The sequence below is a fragment of the Vigna unguiculata genome, chromosome 5 (assembly GCF_004118075.2).
Source record: "Vigna unguiculata cultivar IT97K-499-35 chromosome 5, ASM411807v1, whole genome shotgun sequence".
Lineage (NCBI taxonomy): Eukaryota > Viridiplantae > Streptophyta > Magnoliopsida > Fabales > Fabaceae > Vigna > Vigna unguiculata.
The window spans coordinates 46277337-46291139 of record NC_040283.1 but is presented as its reverse complement, the minus strand read 5'-3'; the positions used below and the strand labels follow the sequence as shown (position 1 = coordinate 46291139).

Here is a 13803-nt window from a genome sequence, read left to right as displayed (position 1 = left end):
ATAAACAACTCAAAATATATTTTTATTTTTTACACCGTTTGAAATAGTGTTGTGAAAAATATTATCCATTTCAAAAAATAAAAATATATTTTAAAGTAAATATTTTGGAATGTATTTATAGAATTGAAAATATTTTCTGAAATATATAATCGAAAATGTATAAATAAATGTTTTCCGGATTATGTATTTGAAAAGTACTTTTTAATATCTGAAAATTCATTCTGAAATATATTAAAAAAAGTTGTATTTGGAAAGTATTTCTATATCTGAAAATATATTTAGAAACGTTCATTCTTAAAATATATCAAAAAAAGGAGTAAGAGTAAATTTTATCTTCCAGAACATTGAATTCAGAAGAATATATGTATAATTTTATCATCCTCTCTATCTTTTTCTCCAATGCGCTCTTTATTGACCATTCTATTTCTCAATTTCCTCGGTTAAGAAGAATGGAGGATGAGGAAGATGATGGTGTGTGTGAGTGGTAATAGAGATATTAAGAACGGTGGTGATGGAGAGGTTGAAGAAAGAAGATGAAGATGCTACAAGGTGGAGATATGGAAGGGGATGGAAGAAAACGTTGCTTCTTACATCCAATCAAATTTCTCCCTCCACCACAAGAAAAAAAAGAAAAAACTTTCGAAACCCTAATAGAAAGGGATGATTGCTTTCCGAAAAAAAAAATAAAATTCAGAATTGTTTATTGTGATCGTTTGTAGAATCAAGGCGTTCATAATAACTTGTGCAAGTTGTACTAAAAACATGCAATAATTCCAATTCTACAAACAAGAACTTCAACTCAAATGCAAATTTGCAAGGGCCATTTTTTCTGTTTTGATTTCAGTGGGACAATAGAAGAAACTACAGTGCCACAATGAAAGGCAGAGGGAAGAGAAGATATCCAATCCAACACACCACATTTCATTCAACTTTTCTAATAAAGCAAATACAGTTGAAGGCGTTTAAAAGTCAAATTTCATACTATAAAATATTATACTAAATGACTAAGGAAAACTCATCTTTAGAAGAAAGCGTAAGATGAAGTATCTAAATTGACTACCATTTCAATATAACATGTATGCTTAGTCCAACAATGCAGCCCCTTCCAACAATTTCTTCTCTCATTGAACAGTGACTTCCCATTACCCAACATAGCTTGATGCCAATAACATATCATGAAAGAAAAATGTTCTAATTATATCATTTGGGATTATTTTCTTTGAGGAGATGGCTTCTAAGAAGACAACAATACGCATTCCTCCTCGTACCAATTACCAATTCATTTTTCTACGATGACTCAACCAAGAAAAATCTACAACAAAAACCCTAACATGCCAGAAAGCATAATAATAAAGCAAATTATTACAACACTCAGACCTATAGAAAAAGACAATTCAGTAGTGCCTAAAAGTAAACAAATAGTAATGAGTAAGCAAAACTTGGAAAACCTACCTAATGAGCCTTACTCTGCAAATACGTCTTCAAAACATCCATAACAGACCCAAAATCAGCCTTCACTTCCTTGGGTGGGTTAGCATAGGTGCAAGCCATGTCCTTGATGTTCTTAGAATGGTAATCAATCTTGGACTGAGTGAACTTCAAGCCATGAGCAGTGCTAACAACCACAGTCCTATCAGTGGCTTTGATAACCCCACTGTTCTTGAGCTTGAACAATGCCGTCAAAGCAACCCCAGTGTGGGGGCAGATAAACATGCCGGTTTTATCCGCCTTCGCCGTGGCATCCATCAGCTCCTCCTCCGTCGCCTCCTCCACAATCCCATCACAACTCTTAATGGCATGAACAGCTCTATCAATGGAAACAGGGTCACCAATCTGAATGGCAGAGGCAAAGGTGGTGGTGGGTATCACAGGCTTAAACTCCTTCCACCCAGACTTAAAGTACCGATACAAAGGATCTGCATTTGCAGCCTGAGCACAAACAAGCCTTGGGATCTTGTCCACAAGTCCAAGCTCTTGGCACATCTTAAACCCTTTGTAAAAGGCATAAATGTTGCCGAGATTGCCACCAGGAACAATCACCCAATCAGGAACCTGCCAATCAAACTGTTGCAGAATCTCAATGGCAGCAGTTTTCTGCCCCTCGAGCCTCAAACTGTTGAGGGAGTTCGCCAAATAGATGGGTAACTCAGCAGTGACTTCTCGAATCAACTGCATGCAGCCATCGAAATCAGTGTCGATGCTCAACACAAAGGCGCCATTGGCAATGGGCTGAACAAGCTGCGCAAGAGAGATTCTATTAGAAGGCAAAAAGACGATGGAAGGAATCCCTGCGGAAGCGCAATACGCGGACAGCGCTGCAGAGGTGTCGCCGGTGGAAGCGCAACCGACACCGACGATGGGGCGGTTCATTTTCCTCAGGCGATTGACCTGGCTTACGAGAACGGTCATGCCGAGATCCTTGAAACTCCCGGTGTGGCTTATTCCGCAGTGTTTGACCCACAAGTCGTTCATGCCGAGAAACTTTTTGCCGAAACGCTCGGCCCAGAAGAGGTTGGAGTTTCCCTCGAAGGCGGAGATGATGTCGTCGTCGTGGATCTCGGGGAGGACCCACTCCTTCTTGCTCCAGACGCCGGAGCCGTAGGGCCAGGTGGTCTTGCCGACGCGGGAGTCGAAGAGGTTGCGCCAGTACTCGCCGTCGAAGCGCTTGAGGGCGGCCATGTCGTGCTGGACGTCGAGGAGGCCGCCGGACTGGGACCGGTACACGATCTCATCGAGGGAGTAGGACTCCGACGAGGAGGGGTCGGCGTTGAAGGGCACGTACTTGGCGGAGAAGAGGTGGTGGTCGTGCGGCGCATTCACGCGCCGGGCCTCGTCGCGGATGTTCTCATCCGCGGGGCGGCGCTGCTTGGCGGCGGCGGGTGGGTTGTTCTGAGTGTTGAGGGACTGGGCTCGGATAACGAAGTGGGCCGGGGGCTTGGGAGAGGCCCGATTAGAGTTTTGGAGAGGGAAAGGGAGAGACTGAAAGAGAGATGCGGAAGCCATGGATTGAGTGTTCAATTTGGAGTGAGATTCGACCAATGCGTCTCCTTTTATATTACTCCTTCCGCACCCACCCTTTAGATCTATTTACATAATAAATAATACTATTTCATTACAAAATAATATTTAATTTTATCTTATTGTAATAATTATTCACCTCTATTTTCTTTTTTTTTAATTAAAATACTTTTTTTTTCATACACAATCTTTTTTTAACAAATAAATTATTAAGTTGACCAATGGTATACATAAAAAATTTCACTTAAAATACTTAATACTTATTAAATCAATTTTTACCAAGCAAAATTATCTTCTCGTTAATTTATTTTTCTTCCTTTCATTGACATATGAGATTCAAATGTACAAATACAATTTCATAACATGAACACATATGTTAATTTTATTCATTAATTTATTTTTCTTCCTCTCATTCACAAGAAAAAACTATCTTAATGTATGTTAATTGTATTGATAGAATATCTCATAGGGGTGTAGGTATGAGAAGGAGAAAAGATATTTTTCTCACATGAAACAATAACATTGGAAACTTGGATAAAGACTAGATTTTGAGAAACTAAATCTTGTAATAAGAGAACATTTTATTCATTCATCCTACTAAGATATATATATTACTTGTAGTGATGCTGAACGAGGAAAAAGAGAACTCAAACTCTTTAAAGTATATTATATGATTAATAGGTTATAATGTTGGGAGTCAATAAACCACTAATCGTGTTTTAACACATAAGTGAGAGAAGATTTCTTTCCTTTCCATATCTTCCACCAATTTGCCTGTTATTAAGGATTCCTCTACTAAAGAGACAAACAAAAAGTCAATAAAGTTAACATTAACAGCCCATTAAAGATTATAAATTTTATTTAGAATTTTGTAAGGTGAACTTCTAATTGTAGTAGTTTTCATCTTTTTTACGAAATTATACAAGAAAGTTAACACCTACACACACAATTTTTATGTAACACTTAACCTATTTGGTTTTATATAAATTTAAAGTTATGTATACAAACTAATTAGCACAAACAAAATGAAGATTTTTTAGTAAATTTAAGTCTAAATAATTTAAAAAAAATATATAATATTATTGTTTTTTTTTATTTCAAACTGATTAGTTGAAATACATTTCATTTCAATTAATATTCAAACTTAATCATATTTTATTAAAAAAAAATTGGATAAATTTTATTTCACTAAGTTTCAGTTTTCTAGTTCTATTTACTATTTTTGAAAGTTTATTTCCAAAACAAAATCTCATAAATAATTTATTTCACCTTAAAACAGACGTTATCTATTTAATCGTGGGAGCAGTGGAGCTATCAACTTCTTGGTGGGAGAGAGTACCATTAATAAAGAATATGAGTTGTTTCCAGCATTTAGCAAATGTCATTGTACGCCAGAAGAATCTTCAACGTTGAATCAACTTGTCCTGGAGATCATTCACTCAGTAGTACCTGTTCATGGACATTGCTTTAATAAAATTCTGGCTTCATATGATGAGAAGCACCATACTTCTAAAAGTTGCTCTTCCCCTCAGAAAATCTAAAGAACTGAAAATTAAGATGTTAAAATGCCATCCATTCATTTGGTGCAAATGTTGTACCACTTCAATTTCCTTAATATTTAAGGTGGCCAGGAGATTAAGGTTTCAACCCAACGTGAATCCATAGCTAGGGCTAGGCTTAGGGAAAGACACAACTTTCCCCAGACAACCAACACAAGACAAAAAAAATCTACTTGTGTCAAACAGAAAAACTATCCATCAACTACATCTAGAAAGAAAAACATATTAACCAGAGTAGTAAAGGCTCGAACAAAGTTTGTCCGTGACAGAAACTTCATTAGCGAGCTCTCTTGTTACTGCACGATGGACACTTGTATTGCTTGATGTGCTCTGCCCTAGCAGGGGTGATCTTCACGCATTTGCCATGGAACCACTTCTCGCAGATGTCACAGCAAATCCAGAACTCATCAGTCCCATAATTCTCACCACATGCCCCACACAAGGTCTCTCCGTGTTCATCTTCCTCTTGCTCTTCTGCTCCTTCATCCTCATCTTTTGGTTGTAACAATGCCTTTGACTGTCTGCCCTGGGTTTCGGAAACCCGCTGTTCCACCAGCCAACAATTACATAAGAACACAAATTAAGTAAAGGAGAACCACAAACAAGATGACATTAGCCATACAGGTCAGATACTCTCAAACTCCTCCCACATATATTTGCAAGAACATGTATACAGAACCCAGTGACTGCTCCTCCATTAACACTCATTGACGCACTTTAAGAACATGAGATGCCGCTATCAATAAATGTCCATATTCTAATGTTCTTATACACTGAATTAAAAAGATAACAACGGAAAAGCATGATATAACATATTAGGATCCCTCATGATCTTTTTATCTCACCATCCCTCTGTAGTATTTATCCTACTCCATTTTTCATTCAAATGCAAGGCTAAGGATAAGGTTTTTTTCTTAACAAATTGTAAGTGTAACACCTCAGTCTTTTAAAACAGATAATGCTTGAATGGAAAGTTATAACAAGTTATACGGTTTTTGGTGACAGGGTCTAGAATAAGGAAGAACTCTTTTACTTCTTGATTCAAACAATTGTTTCCCTTTTCGCTAATTAAACTAACTTGCTTTTCTATTCTTCCTTTTTTCTTTTTCAATTCAGTGCCAGCCAGTTTAAATCATTACAGTTAATACTAAACGTTTGCACCTTGAAATGGCTAAGCAAGGAACTGAAATGTAAGCTGTAACAACCCTTATTTGTAGCCTTTTTTATGTTTATCCTAATGTTTCTATTCTAGGTCTCAATATAATTTTCATCTTAGCACATGGACCATGTCAAACCAATTCTCTATTTTTTCCATTTGAAAAAAAAAAAAATCGCTTACGAATCAATGTCAGTGGTAAAATTTATAAACACTTTCCTCTCTTAAGTCACCGAGATATTTTATTTTTTAAGGACAGACTTCACAGAAGCATTAAGCTTCAAAACACAATATCTTGAAACAGTTATCAACTTTAGCAATGTTATATTAAAAGACCTGAGAGCATAATGGACTTAAAGTCAGAACCAAGAGTATGAAAGAATTAAAAACTGAAAGATGAAAAACAATCCCACAATCCATAGCTTCGCATACTTTACGTTAAGGGTTATATATTAGAGTTACCATGATACTAAACTCCTAAAACTTAGGATAATACTTCCCAAGATGTTATGTATTGGTTATAATATTTAATGCACATGTAATACATTCTTAATCCTTTACCAAGGGGCCTTAACTTCAGAGAGGTTTCTATAATTCTATAAACAGTCTACACCTGAAAATATCCTGATTTTTTTTCCCATCACAGCTTGGAGAGATAGGTATTTATGAGCAAACTGTATTTACATGTCATGTCTAGGTTTGAGGAGAAAAATATTGTTTACCACTTTAGAGTTAGGCTTAGATTTGTTTCCACTGTTGTTCGAAACTGAAGACTTCTCTTTAACTGGCTTCTTTGCTCCACCACCAGTAACAACTTCAAATATTGTTGGTAGTTCATTGATCATACTGAATAGTCGTTTCCTACGTAACAAATGCCAAAATCACGAGTAGATCGATGCATGAGGAAACATATACAGATTACCAACTATCAAGAACAAATACACAGCCTACTAAGTGATGACAGAAAGAACATTCACTTAGGTGCCAGATAGGAAGTCCACTACGGTATTCCATTCACATGAAACTAATATAAAAGCTCTACTACTTTTTCTCCTTGCACCATCTTAAGATAAGTCAGTAAACAGTAGTCATAACACTGTTATTCCTCTCTCTCTCTCTCTCTCTCTCTCTCTCTCTCTCTTCCTCTTCAACATGTTTTTTCTCAAACAAAAAGGCAAAATGTGTTAGTATATTCTTCAACATCTTTGCCCTTGTCCATGGTGAGCAACTGCTTCTACAATAACTAGTCAGCAACAAAATTATAAATCAACCGATATAAAAACAGTGATGCAGCCAAATAACTATTAAAAGGAGAAGAATGTTCATATTGAACAAGAGGTAAAGTTTTACTCAGCAAGGAGGGTGGTGAAAGAAAAAACATAAGTTAAAAAATCCCACACGAACTTGACTGAACCAAGGTGATAAATCAGAAAAGTTTGGACTAAATTGCTTCCTTAGTTCCTTTATTTTCAACCTCATCTCGAACCAAATCCTTTACAAGTTGACATGAGATATGAGTTATGCTCCGAGTAAGATATACCTGTCAGTTTTATCAAATCCAAATCTGGCTCCAAAATAAAAGGCAAGGGCAAGCAACCATGTATCACTGTGAACGGCAACTAAAGATAGCCAGTCTTTTTCCTGCATGCCATCCCTAGCAAAGTTAATGCCCAGGACAGGCTCAGGAAGCTCTGGAGGAACTTCTTCAACAGGTAAATTTACTTCCCACTGCTCACTGGGTAATGCATATAAGCACAAATTCTCCTTCTCTGAAAAAATAAAACAAAGGATATATAAATAAACTCATACACAGATAAACTAGCTACAAAGGAAAGAAATTTCATATGGATAAAACGACTGGTAATTCTACCTTTACAGCATACTTTTATTTGAAGCTAGAATAACTCCATAACATCTTTACTCCCGAAAAAAATTTACTGCCAAGAGGTTTTTAAGAAGTATCAAGCATTTCATGTCATCCTAGCTCTGCAGCTAAGGTAATAATACAATAATATCTCTAGGGGAGAATGATGCTTGGGATTGCAAAATAGTGCATTCCCCTCATCTATGTAACTTTGTAAGGTCGTAACCAATCACAAACCGTATGGGGAAAGCCAGAACCATACCAAACCTAGTGACCTACTGTCATTCCACAAGTGTCTATCATATACCCAAAGTCTACGCAATATATTTTAATCATAGAAGGAAATATGTACCGCAATATAATTTACAGCTACATGAGCTGATGATTACAAAGAAGGCAATTCAACAAAAAAACAGAAAAAGTGGGCGTCCGAAGCTTACAGTCAGATGATAGAGAATAGTAAATTGTCACCGTCAATTGAAATAAATACATGACCAAGTCACCACAAAGATAAAAAACTACCATATTGAATTAACATCCCTTTATAGCAAGAGCCTCGAGATGGGTACGGTGAAAATCAAACACTAGACCAAGAAAAACAGTCATGCTCGAATATCGAGCTGATTTCAGTGCATGTACTAGAAAAGCAAGAGCATCAGGAAAACTCAAGAGCCGGTAACTGCAAACCGCTAGAAAAACAATTCAAACCTAAAATCAGGGTAACTAACCAGGATCACATTGGCTGTAGAAATCTTCAACATCTGCAACAGCACAAACAGGCCAAAAATATTAAACGAGTACGATAAAAAAAAAATTCAAAAACCTTCAAACAATTGAAACATAAAATTTTAAAAAAATTAAAACAAAGATCAAAACCCGTTACGTGCGACTCATCAAACTGAAATCCCCTGAAGGTATAGAAATGCAAAAAAAGAAAAAAAAACAAAAAAAGGATTCCATTCATTCAATACAACAAACCGAATGTCGTAACGGAACAGTAACCGGTCGCAGGTTAACATGTCATTCACAACCGAAATGACATAAATAAAGAAACCGCTACAGTAGATCAGTGAACAATCCCCTGCCATGATTCGTGATTTATGACTATTATTATTATTTTTCTGGTTACATAACTCATTAACCCATCATGAAAAAAAAGAGAAAGGAATAGGTATTTGCGAAGAACAGTGGTGGATAATTAATTTAACGGTGCATGGAATTGAAAATTGAAAAACACATTAGTTACGTTACCGGTGGTGAGGGCTTTGATGATGCCTGCTCTTCGTCCCTTGAAATCCTCGAATATGTCTTCCACGGAGCGACTTCGCGCTTCCATTCTCAGAGAACGTGAAAACGAGGTCGTTTAGGGTCTCACCACACTGCACAAACGCAACTTTGTTTCACAACAAAATTCAGAGATAGAAGAGAAGAGAGAATAAACGAAACGCAGTCGCAGGGTATTATGGTATGTGCTGCGTTTGAGTATAGTGTAGTGAAATTTATTTCATTTGCATGATGAACAATGAATCCTCCTCCTTCCATTCTCTGTGATCGCGTCCACTGCAATTAAATTACAACCTCACCGCTTCCACGCATATCAATCGTCGATCTTGATCTCGATTTTGATTTCACTTTGATTTCGATTTACTTTTTCCATATTTTATTCCGTACATTATATATGCAATGATTCAATCGTGTGGGACCCACCGGTCACGCAATTTGCATCCGTCCTTCTTTTTCTACTGTCGTCTTATCTTAATAAATATATCGATAAATATTTTGAAAAATGTCTTCTTTAAATGATAATTTTAAAAAATATTTTCTAAGGATAAAAGAATTAAATAAATGCACAGGTTAGTTAGAATGTAATAATAAGTTTAACATACAATTTTTTTTATCTTTAAAACTTCGAATTTCGTCGAAATATATGTTAAATTTATCCCCGTTTCTGCGGTTTTATCCAAGTTTCTAAATTTAATATTTGTTTACATTTTAATATTTTTCATGTACGTATGTCAGTTTTATAAGATGCTCGTAACCAGGACAAAAATGGTGATTTGCCTTATTTTTCTGTAGTCCGAATATTTTAGAAGAGAAGAGAAAGAGACCAAAAATCTCATTGTCTTCATAACATTCCAAATATTTTCACACCCATATTACATTATTCTTTTATTTTTAATCAAATTTTATTAAATTTATTTGATATTTTAAATACGTTTCATAATAATATTTGACTTAACATTAAAATAAAAATATACCAAATAGAATAAACAACTCAAATACAATTATAAAATGCGTACAAAATATCAAAAAAACCTAACAAAATTTGATTAAAATGACTAAATCCGTATTTTGAGAGATGGAGGACTAAATTAGTCCAAAATTTTAAAATGAACTAATTCCAAAATTGAGTAAAAATTAAAAGTTAAGGGATAAAAACATATTTAACTTTTTTTTTATAATTATTTTATCTATGTATAAGTGTAATATGGTATAAAAAAAAAACTTTTTTTTCTCCTATTAATAGTTGGAATGCTATTATTAAGATCTTCGTAGGAAGCAAAAGTTGTTCTGTGTTTACTTTTATAACACCTTCCATACGGAAACTGAAATGGTGACTACTGTTCCAATAAACAACATTATCCACCCAAATATCTATGGTAAGGAAAATGATTGGCCTATAGAAAATATCGCAATGTGTCAATGGTTTCAGAATTGGTATCAGAAACCAAACATCAGAAGCCACGTAAACGAATTCCAACGAGACATGTTGCAGCATAGAAAAACACTGTTATTGACAAATCAGTTTGAAACAACTTTAACAGGTCCATGTCAATGTCGAGGAAAATCAAAACACACAATAATAAACAGCAACAACGTAATGAATATGAGCCAAGGATGACTTCCCAATGGTGAATCCAAGAACAACCCAGTTTAGTCATTCACATGTAGACAAAAAGAGGGTGCTGAGTGGTGCCACCACCACCCTTATCAGATGTATAATTCTGCATATTTCTTGCACCACTGTTAGATGCATATGTTGCATTATCACCATCTCTGTAGTTTTCTATTTGATGCATGTTCGATTCTGCAGTATTTCCATGTTTACGAGTTGATTGTTGAAGCTTTTTAGTGTTGAGAAAGCGTCCACCAGCACCTCTTGCTCTCTTCACTGCATGTAGATGGCGAGACTCGTGAAGATAAGGCTGCATGCATAGCAACAGTGTTATTATAGTTTGGTTTAGCAGAAATTGTAGAGAAAAAAACATAGACATGTTTATTACTTTTCGATACTTGATGGGTTTGTTTTGTACTTCAAGTTTTGCTCGATAGAGTCTTCTTCTCAGAATAGCATGGTACTGCTTTGAATTCACGTATATGGGTTCTTCTTTAACGTCCAATTGCAGAGGAATTCGAATAGGAGCAGTTTCTTCCACTGTCTGAACATTAGGAATCTCATCAGTGTTTGATCTTCATGCTACAAGCTTCATGGTTTTGTTGTGCAAGGTAATTAATTAAATAACTTAGAGAAAAAACGGTAAGAAACATGGCTCTGAAAAGAGGATGCAGAGAAATATAGGTGAAACTGTGAATTTTAGTATCAGGAAAGTTTATCACATGATCTCATCTCCAAAGGCCAACAAGAATATTCTTGTAGAGATTGCGTCTTCAAATGTTTATAAAAGCTATAATAAAGAAAACCTTGGTGTTCAAGACAAGACATAAATTCCCCACCATGAATAATAATTTTGATAAATAATGCAAAGAGGAGAATAAACGAGATGCAAAGGAAAGCTGAGGAACTTTTTAAACAGACAGATACTCCACAGACCAACTTTAACCTTTATCAGCAATGAGAATATGCCATGCTGGTGAATTATTCGCAGCACAACAAACCTTAAAAATAATTAAACCACGGATTACTGCTGAAAAGAATCTAAGGTTGTAAGAAATTGAAAAAAACAGCGGATATATAGCGTTGAACTCTTGAATGTTCCGTTTAGAAGAACCACATAAAGTTACAAACAGGATTTTCCACAGCAACATTTAACATTTAACATTCATATGAAATTTTGTTTAGTCAGAATTCAGACCTAAATAAGAGGAACCTGCATATCACGTTAGTAGTAATGAAAATAGATGAATAATGTCTACTGAAGTGTATCTATATTGAGAAGTACCAAAGTATACCTACGATACCATAGTGAATTTTAAGTCTAACTCAACTTTACAAAACCGGTTTGTAAAATAAAGCCTTAAGCATCACATATTTACTCTAAATTGGTCTTATCTTTAGTCGATAAAGTGTTTTAATATAATTTGTACCAAAGTACTAATTACCTTGGATTGTGGACCATATGAAGAAGACATAAGATTGCTATAGCCTGGATCAGCATAGTGAGCCTGAAACACAAATTTTAGGAAAACATATGCATATATCTTCCATCCACAAGAACTTGAGAATATATCTACTTACAAGTGTTTGGCTTTGATCCAGTAGTGGAGGAGGGAAGGTGAAATCCTGATTCTGCATAAATGACCTGATGACACATCCCTCGGTTGTGCCAAGTGTTGAACCAATAGAACTATGCTGAACAGACATTTCAACTATTATGCAAAGAGCAGAGAAAATACTCATCAATATGGTATATGAAGTAGCATGCCAGGGAATTTGACAAGAATTTTCTGATGCCGAATAAGCCATTTTGGAAGAAATCTTCTATCATGTGTGGATAAAACTTTTATCCAATATCCAATGCTGAGTGAGGATTTAATGCAACATAGGATCACATCACAGTCATATACCTTTGGTGCTCCATTTCATTTCGTTTACAAAACAGTATACTGCTATGCTACAGTTTCAATTACAGAAAGAAATGACAGAACCACAGATGATAAGTACAAGAAGCATTCAGAATTGTACAAACAGACAGGGTTTAAATCCAATTACCGGTAGAAGATTGACCCGAATGAATCGAAGATGAATCCTGTTCTTGGAATTGAAAGCTCAATGTTTTGCTCCTGTGGCATTGTTGTGGCAGAAAATCCACTTCTAAGCTCAAACTTCTGGATTCTGAAGTCCCCCATGATGAACAATTCATTGTTTTCTGACCTCTTGGAACAATATTCCCTTGACTTTGAAAAAGAAAACAAAAAGATAAATAGAATTGAGAAATCATCTATCTAAGATTTGTTCCATCATCCTAAACTTCAAAAACTACCCTTTTAATGATTCAAGGCATGTCATGAAATTGCAAATGAAAGAAGAAAGAAAGCAAAGTGGAAAAGGAAAAAAACAAGGAAGAAGAGAGAGAAAGACCTTGGAAGTTGGATGAATTTGGAGAGGAATCAGAGACTGAGTCACACATCACACTTGAATGAGTGCATCATTGTTTTAGTCTTTTTGGTCTCTTGGCTTTAGTGCTAAGAAATTGTTGACCCTTAAAGTGGCTTATACAAAGTCTTAAAAACAGTGACTCTGTTGCATTAACACACACCAACTGCACTCATCTGCTACCATGTTAAAGAGAAGAAAAAAAAAACATTTTTCAAAATGAGAATCTAAGTTTCAAAATATCTATGAATTAAAAATGATTTATGGTGATGCATTCCATTTTTGTCGTTTTGCTGTCCCTACTGATATTCCTTGTTGTCTGGTTTTAAAAAAATGAAATAAGAATTTTGTAATGGAGCATGGCATCGCACTCTCTCATTATCATGCTTCCTGCTGCTTATCATATGCTTTTCTTATTACATCTTCAATGCCTCCAAATTTTCAACCTCAGTTCTGTGCTGCCAAACCCCATTAATGTACTTTCTTTGTCATTTCTTCTGCTTATTTAATTCTTGCAAGTTAATAATTACACAGCTTAATTTATATTAAATCTGCAGAAGACAACTATTTTCTTTCATTAACTCACCGAAAGAAGAGCACTATTATTTCAGTATTACATTCAAAAACCACTTAATATATTAAGGTAATGAACAAATGATATGGCCAAGAGAGGTAGAAAAAGGAAGAAGAATGTCATTGTACAAATGATTATGTGAGTTGTTGTATGAATAATTTCTTATATTATTAACTAATTAATTAAAAATCGTACAATTAGTGTTTTTTATATAATTCAAATGCATAATAAATAGATTTTTGCATTTAATACATACATCGTCGCCACAACTAATAATAAAATTCTCATCTCAAATAT

At 35.2% G+C, this 13803-nt stretch overlaps 3 protein-coding genes across 4 annotated transcripts; all 3 read right to left on the bottom strand.

The window, feature by feature from the left end:
- Window positions 1-900: 900 nt before the first annotated feature.
- Window positions 901-3032, bottom strand: LOC114185272 (threonine synthase, chloroplastic-like). Its single transcript, XM_028072903.1, has one exon. The coding sequence runs from the start codon at window positions 3001-3003 to the stop codon at window positions 1453-1455; it is 1551 nt and encodes a 516-aa protein (XP_027928704.1). The 5' UTR covers window positions 3004-3032; the 3' UTR covers window positions 901-1452.
- Window positions 3033-4576: 1544 nt separating this feature from the next.
- Window positions 4577-9139, bottom strand: LOC114185338 (PHD finger protein ALFIN-LIKE 4-like). Its single transcript, XM_028073006.1, has 5 exons — window positions 8849-9139; window positions 8326-8358; window positions 7274-7502; window positions 6456-6594; window positions 4577-5121 (listed from the first exon to the last, which is right to left on the bottom strand). The coding sequence occupies exons 1-5, from the start codon at window positions 8931-8933 to the stop codon at window positions 4855-4857; spliced, it is 753 nt and encodes a 250-aa protein (XP_027928807.1). The 5' UTR covers window positions 8934-9139; the 3' UTR covers window positions 4577-4854.
- A 1228-nt stretch (window positions 9140-10367) lies between these two features.
- LOC114183912 (nuclear transcription factor Y subunit A-8-like) lies at window positions 10368-13299 on the bottom strand. 2 transcript variants are annotated; one of them, XM_028071092.1, is made up of 6 exons: window positions 12918-13299; window positions 12549-12733; window positions 12075-12205; window positions 11939-12001; window positions 10882-11037; window positions 10368-10803 (listed from the first exon to the last, which is right to left on the bottom strand). In XM_028071092.1, the coding sequence occupies exons 2-6, from the start codon at window positions 12697-12699 to the stop codon at window positions 10540-10542; spliced, it is 765 nt and encodes a 254-aa protein (XP_027926893.1). In that variant the 5' UTR covers window positions 12700-12733; window positions 12918-13299; the 3' UTR covers window positions 10368-10539. The 2 variants fall into 2 exon arrangements, with proteins under 2 accessions (XP_027926893.1, XP_027926894.1); XM_028071093.1 differs by lacking the exon at window positions 12918-13299 and having other exon boundaries at window positions 12075-12450; window positions 12549-12641.
- Between the last annotated feature and the right edge of the window lie 504 nt (window positions 13300-13803).

What these genes read in the sequence shown, in the direction of transcription:
- LOC114185272 (XM_028072903.1), bottom strand. Translation starts at nt 3,003, where the DNA reads ATGGCTTCCGCATCTCTCTTTCAGTCTCTCCCTTTCCCTCTCCAAAAC.
- LOC114183912 (XM_028071092.1), bottom strand. Translation starts at nt 12,699, where the DNA reads ATGAATTGTTCATCATGGGGGACTTCAGAATCCAGAAGTTTGAGCTTA. An exon ending in CATATGGTCCACAATCCAAG is followed by an intron (nt 11,038 to 11,938) that starts GTAATTAGTACT and finishes CCTAATGTTCAG; the next exon opens with ACAGTGGAAGAAACTGCTCC. An exon ending in AACCCATCAAGTATCGAAAA is followed by an intron (nt 10,804 to 10,881) that starts GTAATAAACATG and finishes CTATGCATGCAG; the next exon opens with CCTTATCTTCACGAGTCTCG.
- LOC114185338 (XM_028073006.1), bottom strand. Translation starts at nt 8,933, where the DNA reads ATGGAAGCGCGAAGTCGCTCCGTGGAAGACATATTCGAGGATTTCAAG. An exon ending in CATCAAAGCCCTCACCACCG is followed by an intron (nt 8,359 to 8,848) that starts GTAACGTAACTA and finishes GTGCTGTTGCAG; the next exon opens with ATGTTGAAGATTTCTACAGC. An exon ending in GGATTTGATAAAACTGACAG is followed by an intron (nt 6,595 to 7,273) that starts GTATATCTTACT and finishes TTTGTTACGTAG; the next exon opens with GAAACGACTATTCAGTATGA.